Raw genomic sequence first — 17,951 nt, forward strand, 5'->3', positions numbered from 1 at the left:
TTCGAGGAATAAGAGTATGGGGTCCATCCAACTCGGCCCCAAGTTGACTTGATGAATCAGGAGCAAGTCCTTCCTTGTCAAGGTAGGGGTGCATAAGTTTTCAACAATTATTACCCATGGCAAATTCTGTGCCAAGGAGGTGGCAAGCATTGCCAAGGAATCTGCATGGGTGTTCTCACCTCTGGGGACATGTGACAAGTCAAAAGATTCAAACTTTGTTTGTACACGCCTGACTTGACCCAAATACTCTTGCATTCTTGTATCTCGAGCTTCCAGCTCCCTTTTTAACTGGCCGACGATCAGTCTTGAATCTGAGAACATTTCCACTGCCTTTCCACCCATTTTCTGAACCATAGTCATTCCCACCAACAAAGCTTCATATTCCATTTCGTTGTTCGAAGCTGAGAATCTCAGCCTCAAGGACTTCTCAATGATGATCTTTTCAGGGGATACCAGAACTAGCCCCACTCCTGCTCCCCGTTGGTTCGCTGCTCCATCGACATATACCTTCCAGGATGGGGGGTCTTGTGTGGAGATTAGGCCAACCGACTTTTCATCCATGCCATGTTGCTTCATCTTAGCTTCTTCTGGAAGCTCAGCGAACTCGGCTACTAGATCGGCAAGGACCTGACCTTTCATAGAGGTGCGAGGCATATACTTGATGTCGAAAGCCCCTAGGATCGTGCCCCACTTAGCGATCCTCCCAATATAATCTGCGCTCCTAAGAATGGACTTGAGCGGTAACTGAGTTAGAACTACTACGGTGTACGCCTGGAAATAATGTGGGAGTTTCCGTGTAGCATACACTACTGCCAAGATGGCCTTTTCCAGTGATAACTACCGCACCTCAGTTTCATGAAGTGACTTACTTACATAATAAATCGGTCTCTGTCTTCTCGTATCAAGACAAAACTTACTGCATAAGTGACCACTACCACGTAGGCAAACAAGACCTCGTCCACTTCAGGACTGGACATGATAGGCAGCCGAGATAGGTATTCTTTCAGCTGCTGAAATGCTACGGCACATTCTTCAGTCCACTCAAACCCTTTCCACTTATGCAGTAAAAGGAAAAAGGGTCTGCACCTATCAGCTGACCTAGAGATAAATCGGTTTAAGGCAGCAGTCATTCTTGTCAATTTCTGTATCTCTTTCGGATTCCGAGGTGCTTGTAAGTCATTAATGGCCTTAACCTGATCTAGGTTCACCTCAATTCCCCTGTGAGTCACCATGTATCCCAAGAACTTTCCGGAGCCTACACCAAAGGAATACTTTGAAGCATTCAAACATAGCTTGTGCTTTCTCATAATTCCAAAAATGCTCATAAGATCTCCCACATGCTCGAAAACCACTTTGCTCTTCACAACCATATCATCGATATAGACCTCAATGTTTTTGCCCAGTTGTGGTTCGAACATTTTAGTCATCATCCATTGATAAGTAGACCCTGCATTTTTCAAACCAAAGGGCATCACTTTATAATGATAGTTTCCAATGGGGGTGACAATAGCTGTCTTCTCTTGATCGTCCAATGCTAACAGTATTTGATGATATCCTTAAAAGGCATCCAAAAAACTCATTCGAGGATGACCTACTGTTGCATCCACCAACTAGTCTATCCTTGGCATAGGAAAGGGGTCCTTAGGACAAGCCTTATTGAGATCCGTGAAGTCCACGCATACTCACCACTTCCCAGTCTTCTTTTTCACCACCACCGTATTGGCTAACCATTGAGAATAAAAAACTTCCTTGATAGCCCTTGCATGCTTGAGCTTGGCCACCTTACTTCTGACTGCCTCGACGTGCTCTTTTGATGGGCGTTGAGGTGGCTGTCTCTTCAGAGTGACGGAAGGATTAACATTGAGTTGATGACAGATGAAGCTTGGATCTATACCCGGAGCTTCATATGCACTCCATGCGAACACATCAACATTTTCTCTGAGGAATTCAATCAATCGCCCCCTCTCTTGCGAAGGCAATTTAGCCCCAACTTGAAATAACTTCTCCGAATCATCACCAACGATTACCCTCTCCAGATCTTCGCATTTTGCCTCGTCGGCTGGTCCACTTAAGGGTAATGTTGGGGCTTTTGATTGCTATAAACCATTATCGGCGATAGCCGAGGTCTCTGCCTCTGGCCGATGTTGGATAGCCGCTACCAGGCATTGTCGAGCTGCAGCCTGACTTCCTACTATCTCCAAAACCTGGCCTCTGGATGGGCATTTCACCTTCTGGTGTAGAGTAGAGGAGACGGCCCCCAGAGTGTGAAGTCAAGGTCTGCTCATAATAGCCGTGTATGAAGAGAAAACATCTACAATGAAGTCCACTTCCACCACATCCCTACCGGTCTGCACAAGTAATCTGATCTGACCTTTTGGGACGACCATTCTTCCCTCAAAACTCACCAGAGGGGAACTATAGGCCGCCAGGTTCTCAGACTTCAAACCTAGCCCCTTATACAAATCAGGGTACATTACATCAACAGCACTGCCTTGGTCAATCATCACCCTTTTCACATCGTACCCGCCAATTCTCAGCGTGACCACAAGAGCATCATCATGGGGCTATATGGTTCCAACCTTGTCCTCATCTGAAAAACCCAAAATCAACGGGATGTCCATCCTGGCTCTTTTAGACATTTAGCTATACTTCTCGGCTGGAGATCAGGATACTAACATTACTCTGCAAGGACAAGATTCAGTCCTCCCCGGGCAGCAAAAATAACATTTATTGTGCTAAGGGGGAGTCTTGAAGAAGCATCTCCCCGCATCTCTGAGCCTGCTTGGCTTACCCGACCACTGGAATGATGCAAAAGTTGCTTCAACTTCCCTTTTCGGACTAGCTAGTCCAAATGGTCCCATAAATTTTTGCAATTCTCAGTTATGTGTCCATAATCCTGATGATAGTGGCAATAAAGATTCTGATTGCGTCTCATAGGCTCTCCTGCCATCTTGTTTGGCCATTTGAAAAACGGCTCATTCTTGATCTTCTCCAGTACTTGTTGCACTGGCTCCCGAAACATAGCATTAATTGCCTGGGTGTTGGCAGAACCTAATTGTAGGGATGGCAATTTTTCCCCACCCCGCTTGACCCGCCCCTCCCCACTTCGTCCCGTGCAGGTTTTCCCTGCCCCGCAAAGGTGGTAGGGCAGGGATGAGGTGAGATTTTAGACCCGCACCACAGGGCAGGGCGGGGATGGGTTTACACTTTTTAGACCCACCCCGCCCCACATTAATAAGGGTTAAATTGTAATTTTATTGTACCCTAAAACCCTACTATTTAAACAAAAATATCATCAACTTATTTTTTTCTACCTAACGTGGCTCTACCTCTTTTTTCTCTCTAGCAAAGTTGGAAAAAAGGTACCAATTTTAACTTTTTTTTTTGTCTTTATTAGAAACAAATTTATATACTATTGTGTGGGCATTTGGCTGCTTAACAATACTGTTTCTTTAAGCTTGTTAAATTCCATATCTATTTTACTGGGTTTTTGTTTTTTAAGTTTTGGAGACAAGATGATGAGGGTCAGGGATATGTTTCCCTATGGGTTTGATTGCCAATATGATTCTTTCTTTTTCTATTGATTCTTTTCTGAAATCCACTAGATGGACAGAAAGACTAACCCCTATGAATAGAATCTAAGTGATTTCTATTTTCTACGTCATACCCTTTACTGAGCTACGGACCTCCTTCATGCCTGCCTTACTTGACTGGCTCACTGGCCTGTTCCTAGAATTACTATTGGAATAATATATACTATTCGGCATTGTTTCATAACCCGGGTCATTGCTACTAGCTCTAGCTGTTCGTTCTTGTTCTCCATGCAAAACATACTCACAATTTAATTTTGTTTTATGTATTTTTATTAAAAAATATAAGTTACAGGTTTTTTTTTTTTTTTTTGAAAGGGGTACAGGTTTGAGACTTTGTCCCATTCTCTATGAAATAGTCACAAAATGGGAGGAATTAACTAATGCATACTACTGACTACTTAGTATAAAGGAGATTTGTTTTAGTGTTTTTTAGGCCAATGAAATATTAATACCCATTTGTGTATGTGCTACGGGTGCTATGATTTTTAATTTAATTGTTTAACGACGTTGCTAAATATATTTTAATTGTTTAACAATGTTGCCAAGGAGATTTGTTTTAATTTTTTTTTTTCGTTCCCATTATTTTATATTATCACTGTTGGAGAAATATAGTTTGTCCATTACTAAGTTGCTAAATTAACATCAGGAAAAAAATGACTTCACATGAAAACATTGGTAGCTCTAATCCATCTGGTAGCAATCAATTTCCTTTGATAGTAGATGAAGATAATGCAACCCCATCATCACCTCTGTTGAATATGCCAAACGATGTCCAAGCAGTCCAGCCTAGCAATGAAATAATTCAAGAAGAGGGGAAGTACAAATCAATTGTTTGGAATCATTTTAAGAGAAAGAGAGTTGATGAGAAAGACAAGGCTGAGTGCAATTATTGTAAGAAATTGCTAGTAAGGGGATCCAATTATGGCACTAAACATTTGCATGACCACGTGAAAATATGTCCAAGGAGAAAGTTTCAAGACATTAGGGATATGAATCAAAAAATTTTGGCGAGGGATCAAAATAAAGTGGATTCAATGGCGGGTGTGAATGCTTATAATTTTGATCAAAATGTATCAAGAAATGAACTTGCTCGTATGATCATCTTGCATGAGTATCCCCTCTCTATAGTTGACCACATTGGTTTTAGAAAATATTCAACTTCTCTTCAACCATTGTTCAGGATGGTTTCTAGGAACACAATCAAGAAGGACATTTTGAGCATCTATGAGAAAGAAAGGGAGAAATCAAAGCATGAAATTGATAAGAATCAGGGTAGAATTTCTATTACCACTGATATGTGGACTTCACAAAACAAAAGCGAGGGTTTATGGTTGTAACAGCACACTTCATTGATGGTTTGTGGAGATTACAAAGCCGAGTTATGAGGTACTTTTTTTTAAAGTATATATTCATTTTTATGTTTCAATTAAATTCTTTTCAAATGTTTTATGAACTTATATCATTGTTGGTTCTAATTATTTAAATTTCTCATTTAAGGTTTATTTATGTGCCATCTCCACATACGAAAGAAGTGCTTTCTTGTGTCCTTCTAGATACTTTGTTGGAGTGGAATATTGATAGGAAGTTATCTATTGTGACTATGGACAATTGCAGTATGATGTAGTTATAAAAATTATCTTAGATAAGCTTCGACGTGGTGCACTTATTATGCGTGGATCAATGTTGCATATGCGTTGTGCAGCACATGTTCTTAATTTGATTGTTCAGGATGGTTGGATGTAATTGGATCATGCATTGAAAAGGTTCGAGAAAGCGTGGGATTTTGGACTGCATCAACAAAGAGAAGGCAGAAGTTTGAAGAGACAGCTCGACAAGCACATGTTGAATGTACCAAAGAACTAGCCCTTGATTGTAAGACTCGTTGGAACTCTACCTTTCTCATGCTTTCTATTGCTATAAAGTATCAAAATGTCTTTTATCGATTGAACATATGTGAGTCATCTTATAAGTGCACTCCAACGGAGGAAGAATGGGAGATGGCAAGTAATATATATGAGAGATTGGCAGTGTTTTACAAGGTTACAGAGCTATTTTCAGGTACCTCATACCCTACAGCTAATCTTTTCTTTCCTAAGGTATGTGAAATAAAAATAGCTTTGAATTATTGGTTTACAATCGCAAATGATGTGATTAGGAGTATGGCATTTAAAATGTTGGAAAAATTTGATTGTTATTGGAATGTGATTCATGGTGTTATGGTTGTGGCAACCATTTTAGACCCAAGATATAAGATTGAATTGTTAGAATATTATTTTCCTGATGAAGCTGATAATGAAATTCAAAGGGTTAGAGATATTTGTTATGAAATGATTCGTGACTACAGTTCTTGGAGAATGGGTAGGGAAGGTACTCGTGGCCCTTGTGTGGGAGAGGATCCGCAAGTTGATGACTCTCTTATGGACTTTGAAAGATATCTTAGTCAGAAAAAAAGGGGTGGGAATATTAAATTGGAGTTGGACCATTACCTTGAGGATGATTTAATGCCAAGAACTATGGATTTTGATATTTTGGCATGGTGGAAATCTAATGGGCCAAAGTATCCTACTTTGCAACGTATTGCAAGGGATATCCTTGCCATTCCAGTGTCAACTGTTGCCTCAGAGTCATCATTTAGCACAAGTGGTCGATTGTTAAGTCCACATCGCAGTAAACTTCATCAAAAGACTGTGGAGGCATTAATGTGTGCTCAAAATTGGTTATGGGCTGAAATTAATGGTAATTAAATTTACTAGTTTAATTATACAATGATTTATGTTGCTGCATTCTTTATTATATTTTTCAATTGTTTGATTGAATTTATTTTATCTTTTTTTTAGGTTCTTCATCTACCATAGATGGAATTGAAGATAAATTCCAAAATATCCTGGATGATTATGATGATGAAGAAGAAAGTGGTGTCACAATGATGGAAGAAAGTGGAGATTCTTTTTGAAGAACTAGGCAATTTTTATTTTGTTATGTATTAGGAGTTTGGATTATTTTATTGTGTCATACTATGAGATTTTTGTTGTGATATTGTCTTGTTAAACATTTAGATAATATTATTTAGTTTTTGCTAAAAATTAGTTTGATTTGATAGGATAAATTTATTTATAATTTCAAGTATATTTTTATTATTGAAACATGTCATTTTATTTGAAAAAATGGTAATAGTTGTAGGGAAAATTAACAAGAAATAAAGTTTTACGGTGTAGGGCGGGACTTCGCGGGTCTTCGTGGGGCCTTAAGGGGCGGGGATGGGGTAAGACATTTTCCCCATCATGCGGGGCGAGGCGGGGATGGGGCAAGAAAAATCCATGCGGGGCGGGGGCGAAGATCTCATCCTTCGGCCCCGTCCCGCCCCATTGCCATCCCCACCTAATTGCCCAACAAAGTCTTTCCAAGGTCGGTTATTGTTATACTGGTCCGACCTGAAATCCCTCCTCTCCTGAGGGATCACCTTAGTCTTCCCCTTTCCCTGCTGTTGGTCTTCTTCTACCCTTCTGTACTTGTCGATCCGATCCATCAATTGGCATACGCTAGTAACAGGTTTACCAGTTAGAGATTTCCTCAAATCATGCTCGGCTGGAAGACCGGCCTTGAAAGTGCCTATGGCCACATCATCATGCTTTCAGTCTATCTTATTAAACATTTCCCAGTATCCATCTGAATAAGTTTTCAGAGTCTCACCCTCTCGCATGGACATAGACTATAAGGGCCCCAAAGGCCGAGGAACCCTACTGCAAGTAATAAAGCGAGCGCCAAAAGCCCGGGTGAGTTTTTTAAAGGAATCGATAGAGTTAGCCCTTAAACCATTGAATCATCTCATCGCTACCAGGCCCAAGCTAGATGGAAAGACCTTCCACATCAAAGCCTCATCTTTGGAGTGAATAGCCATCCTTTGACTGAAATGGCTAACGTGTTCTACTGGGTCTGTCTGACCGTTATATATGGTGAATGTAGGTCGATGAAATCGCCGAGGAAGACTCGCATCCTCTATGTTTCGTGTGAAGGGTGATTTGGAAACTTGACTCAGTGCCTTATTCATGGCATTGTTCCCCAAGCCTCTGCGAGGTGGGCTTTTGTACCTATGTCGATGATGGTGCTCCTCTTCATAGGAAAAAGTCTCACTAGGTAGAGTTCTGGATCTCCGTTTATAACTAGCACCATCTGTCTCTTCGGAGGACGGTTCGGAGCTAGTTAGGGAACATCTTTGCCGGGCGTGACGCAACTCTCTTCTCAAGTCGTCAATTTCACGTTGCATGTCTCTGTCATTCTTTGCATGGGAGACATGACTCTTCCCTCGAGACTGAATTTTATTGGTATGAGTTATGCACACACTTCCCTCACGGCCCCCTCTCCGTTCGAGGCTCTGGCACGGATCGCCATGCTGGGAACCCCTTAATTCTGCTTGGTGTAGGTCAAGATCTATCTGGTGCGGTCCTGCTACTGCCTGGTGTGGACCTGCCTCCTCCATCGTGAACATTGTAACCGGATTTCCTTTAGCCTAGATCAAGCTCTTCCCACAGACGGCGCCAATTGTAAGGACTGAAAGTGGATTGGTCCCAAAACTAGATTGGGCTCAAGCCCCAACGACCCAAACAATAAATTTGTAGAGCGTGAATAGAAGAACTAGATCTATCCTAGAAGAAAAACGATTAGATTTAACGGTTCAAGACGGTTAGATACAAGTAAGATTAGAAAATCTATCCTCGAAATCGATTAAGTAGTTTGTATCATATGGTTTTGTTAAATAATGAAATTGTACAAGAGTTCCAGTCCTTATCCTTGATTTCTTCCTCCTTTTTTAGTACATCTTTCCATGTTATATATTCCAACCTTGGTGCCGTCCCTACCATACACGTGTAGGTTAGATTCGGAGAACTCGTTCTTGTCCCATTTAGCACTTCCCAGAACCATCAACTAGTAGCTGTAAGGCTGCTTGGTCACTATTTAGGCGTCACTTCCACATTAATGCGGCCAAAGAGTTGGTTAGGAATCATTTAATGCGGAGGTAGCAGCTTTTTGAAGATATTTGTTGCCCTTCTCCTTTCTTATCCTTTGTTCAACGTCTAACCTTTAGTGATGATGTAAATCCAAAGTAAGTTCGTGATGATATGACACTCAAATCAACCTCGGACACATGTTACCAAGAGGGCTTTTATCCTCAGACACTTGTTTGACCTATCTCATACTGTCTCTACTCCTCTCTTCATTCCATTCTCCTTAATAATCTTATTTGAACCTCCTCGGATGGTCTAACATCCTCGGATTGGGTCATAGGCCCAGTTAACAATGTCTTAACAGTACTTTCTAATTAATTGGCCCTCATAAGTGATATTAAATATAATTAATGGTAACTTTGGACTTGTTAAGAGTTGACAGAAAAGCCCAAGGCTCATTGAAGCTAGTGTCTTATTTGTTCCCTTTTGGTCCCACTCCAAGTCACATACTAAATCCCAATTGGAATGGCCCATGAGGCTAGTCCAATTAGATAATCAGTTATAAGGAGAGAAACATATAGAATTTTGAGAGAGAATGAAATGTTTTTGTATGTGAGTATTGGACACTCTCTTACTCTCCCTTAAACATACACATATAAACTGATTGAGAGACCAAATTTCTTGGGCATAAGTGGAATTGGAGTGAAGATTAAAAGTGTTCCCAAGTACTTCTAATCTTTGTTTTTGAATTTCACCGCACCAAGGTACACTCTCTTGTTCTTGTATTCTGAAATTTACATAGTACATGTTATCAATTGTGAATGAAATAGATCTATTAATTTTCCGTTGCGAATGTTTTGTATACGATACAAATTATCTTTTTCCAACAAGGGGACCTTTTCTCTAGAATGTTCGGATATTTCTTTTTTCCTCAAGTATTTATATCTGTTACGTATCATACTAGATACCTCTAAAATACATACCCAATATTTTTTGTTCAAAAAAAATAAAAATGTCGGTTCGTCCATAATGCACCCGTGATATAACTTGGATACGGTTGTAACCCGACCCCTCGATAGTAAGAGATAGCTCAAATTTGTAAGAATTTTTATTTATATTTTTTATATATTGATTTTAATGCTAAAAACTTACTAGTTATTTTTTATTTACTTTTTTTAATTTTTTTTTTTTTTTGAGAATCTACTTTTTTTTAATCTTAATTTGAATTCTAAACATTATTTAGTGAACATGGATTTACTTTAATATACATTATTTCTCTTAAAGTGATATTTGCTTAATAATATATAAAATATATTTAATAAGCAATTAATACACACATTTCTGAAATATTATATCCTAGTTTTTCAAAAATGGTCATAACGTCACATCTCGTATCATATCATACCTGTACGTATCTGTGCATCTTAGGCTTTTCTATCTATGATTTTGGCTAACGTTTCTTATTACAATAGCTCTCTTTTTTGCTTACAACTTTTGGTCCAATCATGACTAAAGCAGATAATTAATCTTATGTTTGGGATTGGGATTCCTCGTAGAGAGATTGTCTCAGCCCGATTTGGTGAGTATTGGTGAATCTGCTTTTTTGGTGAGACATTTGAGGTTGATATTTGGGCATGATTTGACTATAAAAGTGGGATTCACATCCTGTGCAATACCTCAATTCTCAGCCATAGATTTAATCTAATGGCTTAAATATTTGACACCTCACCTGTCCAGGTTGGCAATTCTTGTCTCACTTTTGTTTTCATTTTAGCTTCCCAAAATTTGAATTTCACTAAAAATCTCTCTTCTCTCTCTCGCTCTCCTTAACGCTCCACGCTCTTTGCCTCTTCGTCAACCTGTCGTCTCCACGCTCTCTACCTCTCTGTCAACCTGTCATCTCCACTTCTAGCATACCCAACTCAAACCCATCAACAAAAACAAAGAAAAAACATTAACTCACCATCATAGCTCTCGACACCCAAACACTCGCATCCTTTTTAGACCCAGATCAGAGAGAGAGTAAGGGTTCGGGTTTGGAGAGAATCAAGTGTGGAGAGAGACATTGATGCTTTTCAGACCCAAATCAGAGAAGGTTAGGGTTTGGGTTTGGAGAAATCGGGAAAGAGAGAAGTTGATGATCTTTCAAGTTTGATCTATGGAGGGAAATGAGATTGAGAGACAGAGAAAGAGATTTTGGTCAAAGGAGAGAAGAAGCCACCATCGGAGGTGGTGGTTGCAGTGAGCCAGCCTTGCCGATTTGGTTCAAAGACTTGGGCTGTCTTAGAGGGAGAACACCACCCAGTAGGTTTTCTTTTATCTCTATTTTTTTTTATTAATTTTTTTAATAAACTCTGTTTGGTTGCTAGGAAAGGAAGGAAAGAAAATAATGGTGTCACAATTTTGTTGATTGATTTATTGGTGCTGAATTTAATTCTATTTTCTCTTATTGTAAGGTGCCAGAACTGATGACTGGATTTTACTTTTTAATTTGTTGAATAAATATGTGGATAAACAGTTTTTTTAATATAAAAATTCTTTCCATTTTTGGGTCTTAAGTCAGTTATGTGGTTGATTGGCTAACCAGGCACCAAGCAGCAGGATCTCTAATCTGAAATCAGTTTCCTTTCCTATTAGTGGGAAAAGCTTTACTACTCTAAGGATGCAGCCAGCACATTTCCGTATTTCTTGTGCGGTAATTTCTTCACTATTCCAGAACATATCCAATTTATCAATATTTTGACCTCTCAACAATCATATTATATTGTTCTTTGCATTCTAGATATATCCACTAGCATTGTATTAGCTGATTCATCATTTGTTTGACAAAAAAAATCCTATCATAACCTTGACGAGGCTAACCTTATGATTCCAATGGCAATCAGTCAGAAAGTTTTCCTAAATGTCTAAAATGTGTATTGAACAATGTGCTACATGTGATTGTCAGAGTTGTTCAGCTTCTCAGTCTGTCTTTTATACTCTCATTCTACTTCTTGGAAAAGAAATTAAGTTCATGGATTACTAGTCCAGATAAGAAAGTGGGTGTTTCTCTCCCAACCTATTGTGTAAGCTGCTTTGTCTTTGGGCATGTGAACATTTTTTTTCTTTGGGCATACTATGTGGTTTTAAATGATGAAACTAGTACATATATATAGATTTCAAGCATAGTGTTCGTATGTTGATGTAACTAGCAACAAGAATGCTAATGCTCCTATGCAGGCCAAACCAGAGATAGTGACGATGGTGTGTGAAATTGTGAAGAAGCAACTAGCTCTACATAATGATTCTGCAATCACTGGAGAGTCAAAATTTGCTGCCCTTGGGGCTGATTCTCTCAACATGGTACCCTAATATCTACCCAAGAAACATCTGTTATATTTTCCTATACATATTATTTTGTTCTGATGCAACTCTTAATTAAAGGCCCATTGTTTATTTTGTTACTGTACAATCATCAAGCAATTTTGATATTGCTATTGGACTTGTTTGGAAAGGTAATGCTTGAATATATCTGAAATGAGTTGGAAATCAAACTCTTCGAATGTAGATGTGTTTGCTTAACCTTTTAACTCATACCTTCTCCAAGAATAACAAATAATATGCTTGAGCTTAGATATAAAGAACATGACTCATATATTTTTGCTGGGATCATAATCAAGATGTGGCTATTTTGGCTCTCTTAATCTTGAAACATTGAAATCACATATCTACATTGTGAAGCTAATTTAGTTGGCTATAAAGCCTTTTTGTTTTGGATTTTGTTCATTTGGTTGGGGATAAAAATTACAAAGAAATTTTTTTGTTTATATATAACAAGTGAATTTGGTGGCCCTACTACTGAGTATAAATGGTTTTTTCTTCTTGTTATTACTAGATAGTATAAAGACCATAAATAGTAGCTTGTCTTTGAGAAAGAATTATTAGCTTTTATGTGCTCTGGTTGTGCCTTTCATATAGGAACTTATCCATAAACTTTCCTAGGAATTTATCAAGTTTACAGTATTGTAGATTAGATAGGAATTATGAGGAGCAATTTCTCCACACTAATTTAACTAGTGTCTTTTGGAATGTAATTTTGCTTTGATGCCTTTTTTTAGTCTTGGTTCTCCTTAATGCAAAATGCATTTGTTATTGCCTGATTGCCCCATTAAAATTGGGTTGTGCACCTACCATATTATGTCATTGATTACAAAGGAATTAAATGTATCTCATGAACATTCAAACTATATGATCTGCTCTGTATTTCACTTTTAATGTTGGTCCCTTAGCTGAGTTCTTAAGATGGAAATTCCCAAGCTAAACCCTCAACAAACTTACATATTTAGTAGTAAATAGTGATATTGATCTTATGGCTTCACTTGTGCTTGCTGTTAATTGGAAATTTTGATTTATGTTTATCATTGAAATCACGCTTTGTTCTTTTGTCAAGTTGAATGGCATGATTAAAGGAATGCTATTCTTGATGTCAAAAAAAAAAAAAAAAAAAGGAATGCTATTCTTCGTTTGATCACCAAGAGCAAGAAATGGCATCTGCTGGAGGGATTAGTGCTAAGTTTAGATTGTTTTATGTTAGTGAAGAATACATGTTCTCACACTTGTATAAGTTCTACCATTAAGAAGTATTGTACAAATATATATATTTTTTGGATACCTAAACTTCAGCCACTTGTATAATTCAAAAATTGTTTTGAATGGAAGTATTTTGCTTGGGTATAATCTTATTTATTACACTTGGGCTTCAACTTGCATCCTTACAGAATTTGTGAATGCAAATTTTAGGTTCTTTTTGAATGAAATAAATCATTGCCCATGACTGTTTTTAATTAGGGCTCTTGTTCTAATAGTCTTGTAATCAAAGTAGACATTTCAATAAAGTTTTGTTCATTATTGGATCAAACTCTTGCATCAATTCATGACCGTATAGGCAACATCAAAATTGTTCAATTTGAAGCATTACAAGATATTATAAATAAAAAGGCACACAATCAATTACATTATATTACACACTCAAACCAATATCAAGAAAAAAATAACTAAATTTTGTTACATTTTTCTTGGTTTGTACGCTAAATCCTTGTAAAAGTTTTTGTAAATGAACAATGAAACTACCTAGTGTCAAAATAGAAAATACATTTAATGTTTCACTTATACTGAAAATAATGGCCTATTGACAACAAGATATGGCTTCAATACATCATGGAGTGCTTGTAACAGGTTCTATGTTATGACTAGGTTTAATTTCTAACTGAATGGATAGTTATTTGGTCGTATTCAAGATGACCGGTATAAGAGAATAGAGAGGGAAATTGAGATAATAATTCTCTACTGCTTTATTAATTGCATTCTATGTTAAATACAAGTCTTAGGAATTCAAATAACAATCAGATAACAATAGATACTCCTATGAATATTCAAAATACTAACAGATAATCCTAAAGGGACTCAACTTCTTAGAAACTCAAATACAAGTACCAAATCAGATATAACTTTATCTAAATAACATAATTCAAATATGAATGCAACAACAACTCCATAGTAATCCAAATACTAATTTCAAATGCAATAGCTATCCACCCACGACAATAGCTATCCACAATGCTAAGTCTTCCACGTAATCTTCTCCCTTTCAGTAGTGCACTTCTTTCTTCAGACATCACATTCTACTTCGAAAAAATTCAATTACAAGTTACAACCGTAGGCCATCTTTGATAGAGCTACTATTTTCCTGGCAGAGTACCAACACTTCATATTCTTAGCAATTTTTATGTCAAGCTTTTCTTTATGTAGAACTGTCATGTAATGTGTCTTAGTTGCTATGCTCTTTTCTGAATGTGTCTTAGATCATGGAATGCTTCAAAACATTTTATCCTGTTAACAAGAAAACAAGAGACATATAGCTATTAATCCATCTAAGCTTTGGCCACAATAAATGGGGAAAAATGCATAAAACAAACTCTTGTTCATAAGCTCAATTGTGCCTAAATTTAAATGCAATTTCTGCTTTATTGTATAGATCAGTACAATATTTGTATAATTTAGAAATGCCCAATTAGAATTAGAGTTCATAAATCAGTAACATATCTGTATAACATTGAAATGCCCAAGAATTAAAGTTCATCTAGAAATATTTGAAGATCTATTAAAAGAAAAAAAAAAAAACATCACCAAATTTTCAAACATTCTTTTGAACCAAAAACCCAGAATATTTGAGGGAGGCCTTAACATATAAAAATCTAAATTGACTACTTAAAATTTGGGCTAAACTTGTTAAGTATGATTGGTAACAATTCAAGCAAGAAAAAATTTTCCCCTCAAGTTAGCCTATCAAGAGCCACAGTTTATACCTTTAAAATGAACTACAACACGCAAAATACCCATCTGCAATTTAGGAAAATAACAGGTACCTAAGAAAAATTAGGGCAAAAAGAGAAATTTCATAATGATTTTTTTAGCATAGACCAAGCAACACAATTACTTTATAGATGTCAAAGACAACAACACACAACAATTACAAGCAGGCCACTTTCCCTTCAATCACAACACATTTGGCTGTACCCAAAAACCTCCATTGTTTTATGCACAAGGAAATCTAGTCACTAATAAAAATTGAAACAAAATGGGGGTTTCGGTCATTTCTAAAAAGCAAATAAAAAGAGAAGAGACAATACAGAGAAAAAGAGGGGTACCAGCGGCCACCAATGGTGTAAACACTGACTATATGCATTGCCACCGACAGTAGTGTGGGTGCAAGAAGAAGCTCAGCCAAGTGTGAGCTTTAAAGAACTTTTTTTTTTTTTTTTGAGAAAATTAAAAGAACGAAAAATCAAAGAGAAAGACAGAGGAACTTTACCAGAACCACCACCGGAATTGGTGGAGCGGAACACGGTGATTGCTACCTGTAGCTATGGAGATTGAGCATCAACTTCTCTCTTTCCCGATTTTCTCCAAATCCAAACCCTAACCTTCTTTGATTTGGGTCTGAAAAGCATCAATGTCTCTCTCCAGACCCAATTCTCTCCAAACCCCAACCCTTACTCTCTCTCTGATCTGGGTCTAAAAAGGATGCGAGTGTTTGGGTGTCGGGAGCTCCGATGGTGAGTTAATGTTTTTTCTTTGTTTTTGTTGATGGGTTTGAGTTGGGTATGCTAGAAGTGGAGACGACGGGCTGACAGGGAGGTAGAGAGAGTGGAGATGACGGGTTGACGGAGAGGTAGAGAGCGTGGAGACGATGGGTTGACAGAGAGGCAGAAAGTGTGAAGCGTTAGGGAGAGTAAGGGAAAGAACCCAATTGAAGTGAGAGAGAAAAGAGAGATTTTTAGTGAAATTCAAATTTTGGGAAGCTGAAATGAAAACAGAAGTGAGACACGGATTGCCAACCTGGACGGGTGAGGTGTCAAATATTTAAGCCATTAGATTAAATCTATGGCTGAGAATTGAGGTATTGCACGGGATGTGAATTCATAAAAGTGAACCTTATATGTGGGTCATGTATATAAAATTCATATCATATATTTATTATATAATAATAGTTGAGTTTTAGAAATAGTCGTTGTACCAGGTGGTTATCTTCATTCTTCTCTCCGCGATAAATGGCTACACTTTCTTGAAGATAGTTTACCTAAAATTATATTTTATTATCAAAATATCAAATGACTCTAAGTGGTATGAGGGCCATTCTACAAAACCTTTTTTTTTTTTTTTTTTTGGATAAGGTACTCACCCAAATCTTAACCATTAATTTAGTATTGTTTTAATCATGATCGTTCATTTAATTTTATTGGTAAAATAGTTATCAAGAAAGCAAGTTAGTGTATATAAACCCAAAAAAAAAATTTAGATAGTACCTCTCTCATCTTTTGTTCTCCCATTTTCCACGTCTTCCAGGTTGCTTTTTCTCACATTTGGTTTATCATCCAATTGATTTAGTCTCAGGTGAAGGCTTCTTAAAAAGATCAAAATCCTTTTGATATTGTTAAAGGCAATGATCAAAACGCTAAAACCCTAATTTCACTACCATAGTTTTGTTTCCCTTTTTTTTAATTAGTTTTTCAGAGATTGCCCACTTGAAAAGCTAGATATATGCAATTTCAACATTTTATTTCATATGATTAGTGTTGATTTTCTTGTGGCTATTATGTACAAGGTGGGTGGGGATGAATACTCAATCTTCTTCATGCATCTTCATGCATTTGTGTCGTACTATTGCAAACAGTTTTTAAGTCCTTTTCTGATAATTATATCAGTAATATGATCTTTTTCTCTACTCTGTGGCAATGGATTTGGCTTATTTATTTAAATTACGGTTGGTTGGTGCTTGGCACTTAAAGATTGATTTTTTTAGGGACAGGAGGTAAATAGATTGAAAATTGCATCAAGATTATTAATTTTAGGGGTGTGAATGTGTTAATAGTGCAAATAGTGATTACTTTTAAGGTCCCAAAGCAATTATAATTCAGGTTTTTTTTTTAATTTTTTTTTCCTTTGGATAAAATCATAATTCACTTTTATTTTGTGCCATTTACGAGATGTTTTACTTAACTATACATTCTAACTGAGAAAGTAGCTGCATGCAGGGGCGAAACTAGAGGACTGGGAGGGTTGAAAGAAGAAATTATCTTAAAATTTAGGAGTAATTTAGTTACCACCCCAAATTTTATATATATATGCCATTTTCATTTTTAATCCTCAAATATTTCAGGGAAAAAAAAAAACCAAAAATATAAATATAAATTGGCCCATTCGTTGGCCAATAATTCCTCCAAAATACAAGATTACAAGCAACAAAATAGTTTTAATCAATTCACAATAACATCACAAAAAAAATAAATAAATAAAATCCCTAAATCCCTTTTACATGTATTCCTCTTAAATCAGGACTCCTCCAAATAAAAAGAAAAAACAATCTCCTAATTAAACAACCCCCAAAACCTACCGCCGTCCCGTTTACTCCCAAATCAAAATCTGAATACATATATTCCAAGTTCCAACAACCACCACCAAAAAAAAAAACCTTACCGCTTAAACGCCGCGCGCCGGCTGCAAGAAGCGACGACAGGAGCGAATCAAGCCTCCACTCGAACCGCTGCCGCCGTCGCACCAGGTTAGTCCCTCCACAGCTTCACTGGTATTTATCTCTCTTTGGCTCTTACCGTGTAGTGAATTATATTCAAGTTTCCATGCACTCTTTAGTAAAAGTTACTGAAGTAGCTTATAGGTTTGTTAATTATATACACAGATTGATACCTGTAGATCAACTAAACAAGGAAGAACAGTACGTGTAGTATTGTAGTCGGATTCTCAAAAAAATAATAAAAAAGGGTGTCTACTATTATAAAAATTAGGATTGTTATTAGAAAATTGCTTTATATTAAATTTAATTTAATAAAATTTTTTTTTATTGTTTGTTTAATGGAGA

The 17,951-nt window shown here is 37.1% G+C and overlaps 2 protein-coding genes and 1 long non-coding RNA gene across 3 annotated transcripts; 2 read left to right on the forward strand and 1 right to left on the reverse strand.

Annotated features, from left to right (window-relative positions):
- The first annotated feature begins 4,246 nt into the window (after nucleotides 1-4,246).
- Nucleotides 4,247-5,763, forward strand: LOC126696540 (zinc finger BED domain-containing protein RICESLEEPER 3-like). Its single transcript, XM_050393259.1, has 4 exons — nucleotides 4,247-4,923; nucleotides 5,091-5,206; nucleotides 5,322-5,689; nucleotides 5,749-5,763. Exons 1-4 carry the CDS (start codon nucleotides 4,247-4,249, stop codon nucleotides 5,761-5,763), a joined length of 1,176 nt encoding a protein of 391 aa, XP_050249216.1.
- Nucleotides 5,764-5,964: 201 nt separating this feature from the next.
- On the forward strand, nucleotides 5,965-6,589 carry LOC126705292 (zinc finger BED domain-containing protein DAYSLEEPER-like). Its single transcript, XM_050404185.1, has 2 exons — nucleotides 5,965-6,329; nucleotides 6,431-6,589. Exons 1-2 carry the CDS (start codon nucleotides 6,011-6,013, stop codon nucleotides 6,544-6,546), a joined length of 435 nt encoding a protein of 144 aa, XP_050260142.1. The 5' UTR covers nucleotides 5,965-6,010; the 3' UTR covers nucleotides 6,547-6,589.
- A 7,316-nt stretch (nucleotides 6,590-13,905) lies between these two features.
- LOC126705309 (uncharacterized) lies at nucleotides 13,906-15,279 on the reverse strand. Its single transcript, XR_007648236.1, has 2 exons — nucleotides 15,223-15,279; nucleotides 13,906-14,404 (listed from the first exon to the last, which is right to left on the reverse strand). It is a non-coding gene; the product is annotated as an uncharacterized LOC126705309 (long non-coding RNA).
- Between the last annotated feature and the right edge of the window lie 2,672 nt (nucleotides 15,280-17,951).

Source organism: Quercus robur, chromosome 2 (genome assembly GCF_932294415.1).
Source record: "Quercus robur chromosome 2, dhQueRobu3.1, whole genome shotgun sequence".
Classification (NCBI taxonomy): domain Eukaryota; kingdom Viridiplantae; phylum Streptophyta; class Magnoliopsida; order Fagales; family Fagaceae; genus Quercus; species Quercus robur.

Bases quoted from the DNA above. Each gene is read 5' to 3' on its own strand.
- LOC126705292 (XM_050404185.1), top strand. From the start codon at position 6,011: ATGGACTTTGAAAGATATCTTAGTCAGAAAAAAAGGGGTGGGAATATT. The intron at 6,330-6,430 runs GTAATTAAATTT...TCTTTTTTTTAG, and splicing joins GTTATGGGCTGAAATTAATG to GTTCTTCATCTACCATAGAT.
- LOC126696540 (XM_050393259.1), top strand. From the start codon at position 4,247: ATGACTTCACATGAAAACATTGGTAGCTCTAATCCATCTGGTAGCAAT. The intron at 4,924-5,090 runs GTTGTAACAGCA...TTCTCATTTAAG, and splicing joins AACAAAAGCGAGGGTTTATG to GTTTATTTATGTGCCATCTC. The intron at 5,207-5,321 runs GTATGATGTAGT...TTGATTGTTCAG, and splicing joins TGTGACTATGGACAATTGCA to GATGGTTGGATGTAATTGGA.